Source organism: Struthio camelus, chromosome W, assembly GCF_040807025.1.
Source record: "Struthio camelus isolate bStrCam1 chromosome W, bStrCam1.hap1, whole genome shotgun sequence".
Taxonomy (NCBI): domain Eukaryota; kingdom Metazoa; phylum Chordata; class Aves; order Struthioniformes; family Struthionidae; genus Struthio; species Struthio camelus.
The window spans coordinates 7164775-7178615 of record NC_090981.1 but is presented as its reverse complement, the minus strand read 5'-3'; the positions used below and the strand labels follow the sequence as shown (position 1 = coordinate 7178615).

At 37.6% G+C, this 13841-nt stretch overlaps 1 protein-coding gene across 8 annotated transcripts in view; it reads left to right on the top strand.

Annotated features, from left to right (window-relative positions):
- LOC104152781 (transducin-like enhancer protein 1) overlaps positions 1 to 13841 on the top strand; it is an 85045-nt gene that overhangs the window by 61100 nt on the left and 10104 nt on the right. For all 8 annotated transcript variants that reach the window (XM_068926255.1, XM_068926254.1, XM_068926253.1 and 5 more), the window contains 5 exons: positions 846 to 998; positions 1834 to 1978; positions 2675 to 2859; positions 4314 to 4390; positions 12912 to 13161. In XM_068926255.1, the coding sequence (XP_068782356.1) occupies positions 846 to 998; positions 1834 to 1978; positions 2675 to 2859; positions 4314 to 4390; positions 12912 to 13161 (810 nt within the window). The remainder of the gene's footprint in view (positions 1 to 845; positions 999 to 1833; positions 1979 to 2674; positions 2860 to 4313; positions 4391 to 12911; positions 13162 to 13841) is intronic.

Here is a 13841-nt window from a genome sequence, read left to right as displayed (position 1 = left end):
GCAGCTCCAAGTGCCCAAATGATGTCAGCCAGGTAGGAAAAATGAGTATCCAACTAGAGATTTTTAATGATCTCGGAAGCCCTGGTTATAATGATACTGCTCAATAATCAATCAGTAGACTTACTGCCCTCTTGTGAGGACTTGCTCCCTCCCTGCTGCTCCTCTTGTGAGTAGAAAGAGCATAGAGAACCTGCAGAGCTGTGATGGCTTTGTAGCTTGCTGGGCAGGATATTTTGGGATAAAGTAAAAGCAGAGAGTGCCTCTGGAAGAGAAAAAGATAATCACCTGAGAGATGATTTTAGATTTTTCTGAAGATGTAAGTAGTGATGCAATTGCAGTTGGTATGTAGAAAGAAGTAGTAAATAGATATCATGGCATGTAAAGCATGTGTCTCTGTCACTTCCTCTGGAGGTAGAGATGAGGAAAGCGTGTATTGCCTAAGAAAGATGATTATTGAAATGTTTGTCCACTAGCAGTATGTGGAGGACATATGGAAACAGTGTAAACATTACTATTACTCTTGGTCTGTCTTGCTCTTATTGCTTGTCATGCACGCTTTCCTTAAATTGTACTTATGTTTACTTAGCAAGCTCTATGCTTGGAAGAAGTTTACGGTTACATACAATCTAAAATAAATCCAGATTGCTTACTAAATGAACTTATTTATGTCTACACTAAACTAATGAAAGGTTTTAAGCCTTTTTGCATAGAGACAACAAAATGTCTCTTCATTTGAACTTAATGCTTGGATCCTTCTAGGATCCCCTCCTTCCCAACTCCTTAGCGGTGTTTGTGTACCAATCCATAACACGCTTCTGTACTGTTGTTCCTTTCCTGTTGTTTAGGATCCATCTTCCCCACGGGCAAGTCCTGCTCATTCACCACATGAAAATGGTATAGATAAAAGCCGCCTGCTGAAGAAGGATGCCTCTAGCAGTCCAGCATCTACAGCCTCTTCAGGAAGTTCCACTTCCTTGAAATCCAAAGAAATGAGTTTGGTGGGTGTTATAAGCAGTCTGTAGTCCAAAGAAATGTTATTTTTGCATGTAAGGTCTACTTCTTCCTTGTCCTGCAACAATTTTTGGCGGAAAGCAAATTACTTTAAACATTTGAAGCTGAAATAACTACTGTTCTTCCCGATCTTTACAGTACTGTTCAGCCTCAGTAATAAGAAATCAGCATGAAGCAGAAGTTATGTTTCTTGCATTTATGTCAAATAAGTTTCAAATTTATTATATAACTCCCAAGATTTAAGCATTGCTTTCTTTTTTGAGCAATAACTTGTGCTTTAATTCCTCCATAGATCTGCACATAGCCACTAAGAAGTTATCCAGGCTACTTTTACGTTCTTCTAAATAAGCTGTTACTCTTTGAAAATTTTCTTTCTGCAGTATCATTAATAATTTGATCAGAATCTCTGTAGCCCTTAAAGTATTGCAATTTTTTTGATATCAGCATCTATGGTACTTTTCTATTTTTGTAGTTAAATCTGTTGTGTCAATAATATTTGAGATGATAATGATTTCAAAATGATGTTTCAACTTGATGTTGCATACTGTATTGTCCTGAAGAAAAATTAGCTCATGCCTTTTCTTCATGCCAATGGAAGAAAGGAAAAATAACTCTACATCTCTGTACTTATTTTAATTTTGGCAATAATAGAGGTCAGCGTTTCTCTTTTGCAAGTTAATGCTATCGACATTGCGTCCGTTTATGAAAATCGGCTGAGGGAGTAGGTAGTGGGTGCCCAGCATCCCAGCTGCTGTTGTGATAAATTGTATAATATGGCCTAGATTAAAAATAATACTGATTTAAGTTATTTAATGATACCAGCGTGAAAAAGCCAGCACACCTGTTCTGAAATCCAGCACACCAACTCCTCGAAGCGATGTGCCAACCTTGGGCACTAGTGCAACTCCAGGACTTCGTCCAGGCCTTGGCAGGCCTCCAACAATGGACCCTCTCGTTAATCAAGCTGGTAATGCATTACCTCTTGTGTTTTTATGGTTCCAGCATTAATCTTTTTTTACATACGTAGGTCTATGTGAATGTTAAGTAAGTGTATTGCTTTATTCTTGATATTAAGGCTTGATGAGAAGCAGATGTTTGGATTATCAAGCGTTTGAATATCTTTGTCTTATGTTCTTTTGTTTACTTTTGTCTCTATCTCTTTTACAAATAATCTAGAGACTTTATGCAATATAGAAAGACTTGGAAGTTTCTGGTGCTTGTTCTGAATGCAGTCTCTTTTCTAGCTCTTTGTCTGGGACTACTAATATTTGCTGCAGTATAAATTTTGACAAATGCAGGATGAAGTTTTACTCTTGCTGTTCAGGCTGGTACAGCGCAGTTGCTTCAACATAAGCTGTGTAAACAGTGTCTGTCAGCTTTACTGCTTAATTTGGCAAAGGAGTGATTAATGTAGACAGGGAAATATTACGAAGATGGAAATAAGTAATACTAATAGAGATTGTTAGAAGTAATCAGCAAGTTCAGACTTCAGTAGGTTCTATTTACACTGAGTGAAAAGAGGTGGTAGTGATGAGATATGGCAATGTTTTTTGGCAGTGTGTGTAGAGGGGGGGAAGGTTAGGTACTGTAGAAAAAAGAACTGTTTTCCTCTCTTTGTGCAAGGAAATAAAAATAAAAGTACTTTGATTTCATTCTTCTGCAGCTGCAGGTTTGCGAGCGCCTTTGGCAGTACCTGGACCGTACCCTGCTCCATTTGGAATGGTACCTCATGCTGGCATGAATGGAGAGCTAACCAGTCCAGGGGCAGCCTATGCCAGTCTGCACAATATGTCCCCCCAGATGAGTGCTGCTGCAGCTGCTGTGGTTGCTTATGGAAGATCTCCTATGGTATGCCATACGTTGCTTGCAATCTCAATCTTGTGGGTTGTGGCTTACTGAGAAGAGCTACATGCTTCACTTAATATTGTCGAATTTCCAAGTTATAACACTAGACGCTTGACTGCTTCACTGTGTTTCACTTTGCTGCATGCCTGGAGAAACAAACTTGTACCTTGAAAACAAAGGATCTCAGTGTATTTATGTATATCTCCTTTTTTGTTAAGCTTCATCAGTGCCTTGGATCATTAATAAATGCCAAACTATTTGTATATACTTTAAATGAAAAGGTAGTGTTGGTAGCTACAAAGCACTTCATTGGTGCTCTGGACATCTGTTTTTCTCTTACTGAATCAGGTTTGTGTGCTGTACAGGCTTCCTAAATTAATCTTGAAGCACATAGAAATCTTTTTATCAACTTCTGCCTTTATTTTGTTTTTTATTGAAATCAATGTGAGAAGTTAGTTGGTACAGGTCTTGAAGCTCTGTGATAAGATGTATTAAGAATAGTCCTTGTTGCTCTTGTGGGTGTAATAAGTAAATGGAGCGTAGTAGTCATCGCCACTATTGAGCGGACTAACCTAAGGGCCTGATTCTGCAAACATGTGCACGCATAAAGCTGCCATCAAGCTCAGACTTACCTACTTGTGAATTTGCAAGATTGGATTTAAGTTTGTGTTATCTCCCTCATTGCTGTAGGGTAAGGCTACTTTTTCAAACTGGAAAACGGCTTTTATTTGAAAAAGTGGAAATTCTAAATAGCATATGTTCTCCTTAAAGCAATAAGAAATGTAACTTAAGCATACTGTATCAGAAGAAAAAATAAACGTGTTTAGTCCAGAATCCCTGTTTGGATTATTTGATGTACATATTTATTCAGGATATAAGTTTAATGGAATTGCAGCATGTGAAGAGAGCCTATGTAATATGTTAAAGCTGTAGATGGACTTGTGTGTACCCTGTGGTGTAACTCGGTGAGAGATCTGTTAGTTGATGTGCCCACACAGTGCAGTATGGTATGATTTGGAGATTCTAGCAGGGGCCTGAAGCTGCTTTTGAGCACTGTGCTGTACCTGCATATGGGTAAGCGTTAGCTGTCACGAGCTAAAGAACACTCATTTGGCCACAGGCCAACACAACATGGCCTCCAATGGAGGAGCTAGCTTAGTGTTAGCAAAAGGATCTCTGTATTATGCTTTATTATGTGATGTGGATACTTGATATATGTTACTGGTTTTCTATTTGAATATGAAAACTTTATTGGAAGTGTGGGGAAAACCTCTTGTTTTTAACCCCCCCCCCCAAAAAAAAAAAAAAAAAAAAAAGAAAAGAAATACTGTGGTTACTTCTCTAATACTGTGATTAAATTTTTCTTTTTGTTTAAATGAATAACACTTTGGGGGTGAAGAAAAGGGACTTGTTAAATGAGAGATTGCAAGTGTGAGATTAATTTTTTTCATTGTCAGGTTGGGTTTGATCCTCTTCCTCACATGAGAGTACCTGGAATCCCTCAAAATCTAGCAGGGATTCCTGGGGGAAAACCGTAAGTAACACTTTGGTAATGTCTGCAACATTTAGAGACCATAGTTATTTCGTGTCAGTGAACAAGAATTCCAAAGGGAGTTGTGTCTTGGTTGTTCCCAAGAGTGATAAGGAATACAGCATGTATAAATTCTCAACTGGTAGCTTCTCTTGCTGTTGTGTGGTGGGTGGCGGTGTGACTTTTTTTTTTTTTTTAAACTTCCTTTCTAGAGGAGGCTAAGGGAATTGTAAACTAGTAGACAGTGGTAAAATGGGTAAGATAGAACAGATTGAAACTAAAATTCATACCATAGTGAGCATAAACATGTAATGCAAATTCAGACTCCTTGTCTGACAGCTGTTTTAACAGGTGTGAGAGTCTGAAACTGTTGATCACAGTGGGTATCTGAAGCAGTTACTTTGGCAGCTGATACACACATTGCATAACAGAGCAAGCACTAAATAACATTTGTGGAAGTATGCAGCTGGAGAGGAAAAGGATAAGGAAACAGTTGTGCAGTGGATGGTGCATAGATGTAAGATGACTTTCGCAACAGTTTATTGGTGAAAGGATGCTTGAATAAATTACTTCTGTGATGTGGCTTGCCGATGTTATAATAAAAATACTTGCACTGAAACAGCATATATTGAGGTCTTCCGTAATTTGGCTATGGTAGACTGAGACCAAGTATACCCATATATAGTAGAGTCATGAGGATACATGACCTCTTAAATCTGAGGGTGGGTTTTGGTTTTTGCTTTTGGTGCGTGTGGTTTGTATTTCTGAACAACTAGTCTACATAGATGTAAACGGAACATACTGTGTAAATTCAACTAATCTGTTTCCTTGGGGAGGGAAGGGCAGAAAAGATTATAGCAGCTTTGGACGTTCCTTTAGAACCTGTTCTTTGTCCCTTCATGCTTGACATCTAGTCTTTTCTCTTCTTTCAACAGGAAGTAGCAGGAATATAGGTTTTTCTCTAACTAGGTACATAGATATTTTTGAAACCCACTTAATGTTTTGTGCTTCCTATGTTGGGTTTTCTTGGTACATGCTGTCTTCTGTGCCAAACCATTGTGAGGCTTTTGTGAAGCCTGCCTGTATGATTTCACTTTTCCTTTTGCAGCTTCAGAAAAATTCAGAAACTTACTTTTAGGATGCTGTGTAAGTTTATAAGAAATGCTTACTGTGGTGAAAGTTACACACGCACAGATTTCTGTGCCTCTGCTTCTTGACCTCCCATTGATAGCTAGTGATAAGTTATAATGTCAATTGTTCCAGCATTCTGAAAAGTGTACACCAGATTACAGGCAGTAAAGCATGTGTTTTCTCCTACTCTTTTTTTGCATAGCAGTAAGAAAGCAGCAGACTTCTTGCATTAGAAAAGCCATCCTAAATGTGTTTTTGTTGTTATCTGCCATGCTTTCAAGAACAAACTTAGCTATCTGGCAGTGTGAGAAACCTGTTAAATCTGAATTTACTTCAAGAAAAGCTGGTGATATGTTGATGGTATTACTGAAGTGAAGGGTCTGCAAGTTGGTGTTATGTATCAGATGGTGATATGTTTAAATTTAGTACAGTAAGGAACATGCTTTGTCCTGAAAACAGATTCCCTTTATTAAGGGCCAAACACCTTCTTGCTGACTTCAGTAAAATTTGGCATCCTTATATAAAATATTTTTGGAAATCAAAAAAATCCTATGACTGTAATTTTACTTTTAAACCAGTGTGTTCACAAACATTCAATAACTTTTATTTCATTAGTAACCACAGCAATATATTTTACAAGCTATGAAAACCTATTTTCGTTCAGTAAGAACTGCACTGAGGAAGGAGGTCAGGTTCTAGCTGTTGCACTATTCAAGGCAAACAGTGCATGTATACTGTTATACTTTTGTATTCTGATATTTCATATCTAATTTGATCTGCTTTATTTCTCTTCAGTATTTTATTCATACTGCTTCTTAGATCACTTACTCTGACTTTTCCCTAATCTCCACTTGATTTGGTATGTTCAGTAATATGTTTCATAGTCACATTACTTTGACTGACTCAGTTTTTTTCCTCTGAAGCAACTTCTTTGCTTGCCTTTGCTATAAGTGAGATAAGCCTAAAATTCCAGAAGCTGAACTGTTACCTTTCTGTCGACAACTTTAGAATTGCTTCTTGTTTTAGTTCTGTTTAACCACAACTATCTGGATGCTGTCTATTACCTGCAGCATCTTTGAAAGTATCTCTTATTTGCATTAGGAAAATCTATATTAGCCATACAATGTACATCTGTTACAAATTCATGGAGAGTAAAGGGGAGTTCTTGGTTTAATTCAAAATCTGCATTATCCTAGAGACCAGTTAAGGTGCTGCATTTAATTTATTATGAGATATGGAGTTTTAGTTTGAGTCTTGTTACAGGTGGTACAGAGACATTTTCAGTTTGAACTATTGAATCCCCAGCCATATATGTCTGCTGATTGCTGCAGGTTATTATCAATAGTTATGTGGGGGCTATTTTTTTCCACTCAGCCTTACTTCCAAGAGAACATTAAGTTCCCCTCTTTCCAAAGGAATGGCATTTCTGATAGCACACAGTTTTCTTTAACCCCTGTATACTCCAATATCTCTATAAATGACTAGATTGTTAGGAAAAATTAGTAGCCCCTTGGGCCTGCTCTTGCTTGTTTATCTCCTCTTATCAAGGGAATTTTGTCTGAAAAGCTTGTCTGTCACTTGACTTGTTTTGTAGCTTGACTAAATGTAGGTCTTTATCACCATCTTTTTATGCTTCTGAATGTGAATCTGACAACTTTGCTCTCTTCAGAGTCTAATCTTGCTAGCAGGTACAGAGGGGGTCGGGAATTGTGCAGCAATCTAGAAAGCTGAAGTGTCTTGACCAATTTCTTGTTTATACAAATGAGCTAGTCTTGGCATTTGATAGCAGGTGTGTGTGTTTTTTTTTTTTGGGGGGGGGATGTGTGATGGTGTTTTGTTTTTTTTTTGGGGGGGGGTTTGTTTTTGCATTTTCTCTGAGGTTGTTCAGGATTTTACTATATTACTTCAATACCTTTGTGTACACACACCCTAGTTTTCTTTTCTGTCTTCAGTTGCTGTTAATGCCTATTGCCATTTGACTAATCGCTTCTCGACTATTAACTTTTTTTCAACGTTCTAACAGTAGTATGTTTGGCTTCATGTTTCAGATCATTGACAGCACTGTTTTGAAGAAGCTATGTGATCTTATATACTTGTTTTCTCTCAGCTATTGTTCAGTAATTACTTTTGTGGACAGGGACTTGATATATGGGTGTATGAATGTGCATAAAATGTTTTAATATTCTGTTTCACAATTGCTTGCTGCCAGTGGGTATTTTTCTTAGCAGCTCTTCTGTGTGTGTTTTCCCCTCCCCTCAAGTTGTCTTGTCATCACCTAATCAGTAATTCTTCTGTCTCTGAAATCAGTACTATTTTTTTGGACGTGATCATGTGGTGTCAGAGTTTTGCACTCTGTCCTTTTTTCACTTCAGTACATCTAACTATGCCCTGAACTGTAAATTCTTGGTGTGGTGCTGTATTCATGTTTTTTGCTCTGTATAGCCTTTCTAGTGAAGTAATTATTTAGCTTTTACTTTTCTACAGCTGCTAAAGTAACATTCTTGTGGATTTCTCCATGATGTGAACCACAACTTCTAATAGTTGGATGGTGCACTAAGCATGGATATTCCAGTTTGGTGGTGAGATTTGTACCCACAGTCATGCCTCTCTGGTGTCTTAAATTATTAAGTAATGGTAGTAATGAGGACAAATCTATTTTTCTGTTTTTTTCAAATCTTTTATTTGGAGCATGAGGTGTTACAGACAGACATCAGATAGAGTCGAAATGCAAGTTTTCCCTTTCATGGAAAAGGAAGACTTCATTTGGTAAATGTAAACTCTGCAGATTCTAGTTATGAGCTGACTTTTCACTGTGTTCAGATAGCATTGCTTTTCAGAAAGGAATAGTATACCATTTTGGAATTGTAAACTAGATTGCTTAAGACAAAAACTGAAACAATTTTATCTTTACATTTGTTGAGTGAATGGACAGTGAGGAATATTTTAAAGGAAGACAACCCCCCCCCCCCCCAAAATCTCTGGATAGAATGATTTGATGCCATTTATGAAGTTAAAAGGATTTGTTAGTCCTATATGAATACCTTGATTACTAACTGTTGACGTTTTGTCCTATATAATGAAATACCATACTCAGATATTCAAAGATATTCGATGTTTGTTGTGATAACTTTAACTAAAAATAAACTGGTATACAAAGAACTGAAAGTAAAATGCAGTCATCAACAGAAGGAACTGTCTGCTTTTGTGTTTTGCAGTTGAGGTATTTTTGTGCTAGTTTAGGAATTTTGTTTGAATTGGAGGGATGAAGTGGAAGCTGAGTGTGTGGGTTTTTTTTTTGTTTTGATGGCATGATACTTTAAGAACTGCATGTATTATATCAATCTGAGTACTCGGAGTAGTTAAGAGGTAGGTAGTTCAGTCAATTTGTCATGTTCTTGAGGAATAAATTCGTGTGGAAGACTGTTCTATTAAAAATCTCCTTGAAAAGAGGGGAAAGCTATTATGGGCTGTCCTCAGCATGTTGGTGGATATATATTTTTGAACTTGGGAATTGGAGGGTCAAAATTACTAGATTTAAGCTGGTAAACAGAGTTGCCTTTTAGTCTTACAAAAAGTTTATTTTTTAGTTTTACAACCTTAGTAGGTTGTAATATATGGGAATTCTGCAGGTTCTCAGTGCTTCCTTGACATAGAGGGGAGGAAAAAAACTTTTTGGATACAATAGATCAGAAGGAGAATGAATCATGAAGCTTGCCCCTTATTCAGAGGGGATGTAATCATAGGTGACAGTATATTATTTCTCAGAATCCCCCTTAAATAAAAGCCATGTAAACTTGCCTTGTAGCTATTCTAATCTGATCTAAACTTGTTCATCTTTTGTTCTTAACACAAGTACAGTTTTTAAACGTTATTTAAATTTTCTCATAATATACAATTAGCTACAAGTGTAAATATAGTCATTGGCTAATATCTACTTAGCATGTTTTATGTTAGCTTATAACAACATTGCATAAGAACTTTTTCTTTGTTTGCTGTGTGTGTTAACTCAACATGAGGAGGGGCTATCTTAATATATTAGAAATCATTTCACCAGAGATGGAAAATCATGGAGCCCAGTCATCTCCTAGTGACAGAGTACTGTGGACAAAAACATAGTTTTTGGCATAAGCTGTCAGTTCTACAAGATCCTTTTAAAAGGACAAACATGCACATGGTAATTTTGTGGTGTTATGGAATTCAAATGTGCATAGCAGTTTGAGGAGGAGGTAGGCTGGGAGGTGTCAAGGGGTGCCTGATGAGAAATCATCAAGTCAGGCTCTAGAGAACTCAAGAACTTACTAAATTTAACTAAATATTGACCCCTTTAGGGTTGGGCAACCGAAAATGCACATCAATTTGAAGGATTCAAGCCTGTGAATATCTTTAGTGCATTAAAAATTAAGTCATTTCCCAATCATATGTATGTATACCTCAAGATACTTAGGTGTGGTCCTGGAAATACAGCTCTCCTCAGAAGTCAAGGAGTAGGCAATCTGACGTGGTGACCTGATATAGAGGTAGCCTAGAGCAACAGAGTGCTGGAGCTGCAAATAGTCATTTGCACTGCTACCACTAGTACTGCATTCTTCTGAAGATGGGAGCTGTTGTTATCTAAGGAGTGTCAGTGTGGCAAATGAAACAAGCCTTTTTCAAAGAAAAAGGTGCCAGTAAAGAAACGTTATACCATATTACCTAGTAGATACAAATTACTGGAGAATGCAAGTATGTTAACATTGGTTGTGTTAGCTTGACATACCACTTACCTTCAAACAAATGGGAACATTTAGTTGTTTGTGTGCTTGTGTCAGTAGGGGAGTTTGGCAGTGAGTAGCCGTTTCTTTGCACAGTGGATTGCTGATAAGACAGTTTTTGCTACAGTGCAGGTTGACTTGTGTGAAACTATGGCTGATCTGTTTGTTAGGCCTTCAAATTCAGTCATCCTGAGTGATGACTAATCTTGGAAGCAAATGCCAGATGGTGATGGTAAAACTGAAAGTAGTAATATGATGTATATAACCACACTTTGAACATGGCATACTTAACATGGCAAACTTATACGTGCTTAAAATACGTTGGGTCGAATTGTTGGCGTTTCAGAGTAAAAAGTCCTCTTAATGCTATAGTATACATGAAGCACTTGAAAAATGTTCCTATTGTCTTCCTCCCACCACATCCCAGCCAAGAACTGGGAAGCTACACATGTATATGCACAGAGGCATTTCAAAACACCAGATTTTTTTAAAAATATTGTGAATTGAAAAGTACCTTCAAGGTATAACTTTCTTTAACATGTTTAAAAAAAAAATGCAGATGGATTATTCATCTTAAACGTGATAGGAAAAATTGCTTGATACTTGCTTAATTATTTTTCTTCTGTCAGTGATTAAAAACATGGACAGACTTCAAAGTTGCGTGGTTCTGTGTACTCTTGTTGCTAACAAATATTCTGCAACTGACTTTGATCTGTAGTCTAGGATGGGGTGGTGCTTTCCAGCCTCTTAAGTGCAATGACTCTGTAGTTGGATTCTGTACCTGGACCTGAGCAGTTGTTCAGCCTTGAGCAGTCTTGTTGCTGCTCCTCTTCTGCTTCTTCTCTCATCCTTTGTCTCATCTATTTAGTGAATAACTACTTTGAGACAGTTTTATCTCTACTCTTCACAAAAATGGTACAGATTTCTAGTGTAGCCTTTTTTAGGACACAGAATTACAGCAATGATAAAGGAAAGGGTCCCATGGGAAGAAATACATCTGATGTGCTGTGCAGATTGTATGGTCATAAGGGAGTGAACTTTGTGCTTCCTTTCTTATCTTGCATTTCCCATTTCTTTTATTTGTCATCTTTCATGCTTGCTCATCCTCCATTTCTGTGTACTCTCTGAGCATGTCTTTAATTCACACGTCCAACCATGAAACAGGAATGATGTGCAGAATTGCATGTGCAGGCACTCTTCCTTTCTTCTTTTTGGTTAATAGCAGTGACTCTTCATCCCCAGCTTTTTTCCCCTTCTCTACTGAGAGAACAGTGATATTGCATGGGGCAACTGTTTCTCTACCCCCCCCCCCCTTTTTTTTCCCTATATGAAAGAACAGTAGAGTAAGTCTTTTCTGCTTTCTTCTAAGTCCTTTTTAAAGGAGGATCTTCTGCTCTGCTCCTGGACATATTCAGTTGCTTTAGGAAAGGACACCAGGTGTATGTTATGATGTCTATTACAGATCTGGACCTCTTGCCTGTTCTATTCTTCCAAAATGTGCAATATTTGGGAATGTGCAATAAAATACTTTGAAAATACTCATTCAGAAATGAGAATGAAGTTGAACTATCTACTGTTGGGTCTGGGGAAGACTGATGCAATGCTAAACTTTAACTTGTAACTCAAGGACTGAAGATTTCTGGGAAAGGTACACTTGGAAAAGAAAGGACGGTTCTGAACATAAGAATATATTAGAAAAATAAAGTATCACTAGGGAAAGGGTAGCTCAGTGGTAAAAGGAGAACTCATATCTCACCATTTGTATTCATTTTTGGTCTCTTGGAGAATGCTATAAAAGGGACAGGAATGTCTGAAAATGTGAACTATGTATGCACTTAAAACAAAAAGACCAAAAAAAAAAATCTCACCATTGTAATAAACAGCAGCCTTTTTGCAGTAGTATTTTCATTATTATTTAAAAACCTTAAACCCGAAACCTTCATTAGCTGCTATTTGTGCCCTAGTCCTTGTAGAGCTGACTTCAGACATCACAGTGAGTGCAAAGAAATATCTTGTGTAACTTCTGTCCCCAAGGAGGTGTGCTTGCTTTATTTATTTATTTTTGTTATTTTATTCAGTGCTGGTATTTAACTCCTTAACCCTCGATTTTCATATTTGTATTCACTGCGTGATTTTTAAGTATAAGAGATGTTACACAAGTGCCAAAAATACCTGGGAAACAGAGCCTTTCAGTTTTTCCAAAATACTACTTCTCTTAATTATGTTTTCCTGAATATGGTATCAGGCTTCTAATGAAAGGGATATGTGTATGTGCACTCTGCATGTTTATGTTTTCAGTTTAAAGTGCTAGTTCCCAACTGAAGACATGCATGTGAGCACAGCTAATGCTGATGTTAAAGATGAGGTGTAGAAATAGAGTGCAAGTTTAATTTTGACTCTGCACCAGAGCTAGTTCTACTGCAGGGCAATGGGTGCAAGTCCCATGGAAGAAGTCTGCAAATGTAGTGGCTGGTCAGGGGTTGGGTCTGCACTACTTGGCACTGTAGCTTTGGTTTTTATGTGAAAAAAGATTGGTAAGAAAGCAATTGCAAAAATACTATGTTTTTTTTTCATGCATTTGGGCAGTGTAACTGGTTGATGATTTTATTCTTTTCCTCTCCCTTCTTTCTTTCCCCCAAAAGAGCATATTCATTTCATGTAAGTGCAGATGGTCAGATGCAGCCTGTACCTTTCCCTCCCGATGCCCTCATTGGTCCAGGGATCCCTCGCCATGCCCGTCAGATCAACACACTGAACCATGGGGAAGTCGTGTGTGCAGTTACCATCAGCAACCCCACAAGACACGTGTACACAGGTGGGAAGGGGTGTGTCAAAGTCTGGGATATCAGCCACCCTGGCAACAAGAGCCCTGTCTCTCAACTGGACTGCCTGGTAAGTGAACAGGAACTTATGCACAAGGTAACTTCTCCTTGGAGACTCGATAAGGAAATGGTTGTCCTTGTCTGGACTTTATTCATATTACAAGGAAATAGGCAGTTCTGTTTCCTGCTTTAGCTGTCTGTTGGGTTTGTTTGTTTAACTAAACAGGTGCTGTTACAATGGAAGAATCCTGGTTTGTTTAGGGATAAATATCATCGTTAAGGGTCAAATAATATATTAGGACTTCTGAGCAAACAATGTACCTGAGCGTGGGTGGGTGATTTTTTTTTTTTTTTTCTAGTCATGTTCATGGTTTTCCTACTGCATGAGTTTAAAAGGAATATAGCCAGGCTTATACAGAACTACCCAGAACATTCCAAGGTGTTTAACTCATGCCAGAAATAACTTTAAGGGAATAGCAACCATATAATGAAATAATATAACAAGGTATCAAGATCACTTTAAGTTTTGCTAAGCTTCTGTTGCTGTTCTGAATGTTATACATTTTGTTTGTTTGTTTTTCACCTCTACTGGTTACCAAACAGATGGAGTTCAGTAGTCTAGTTAGCTGAGAATTTTTATGCAGTGAACCTCAATAAAAGGTTCTTCTGGCAAGTAGGCATTTGGAAAGAGACAAATAAGTGGAATGATGTTAACTAAGACTTAATGTCATAAAGTTCAGCAATATAAAT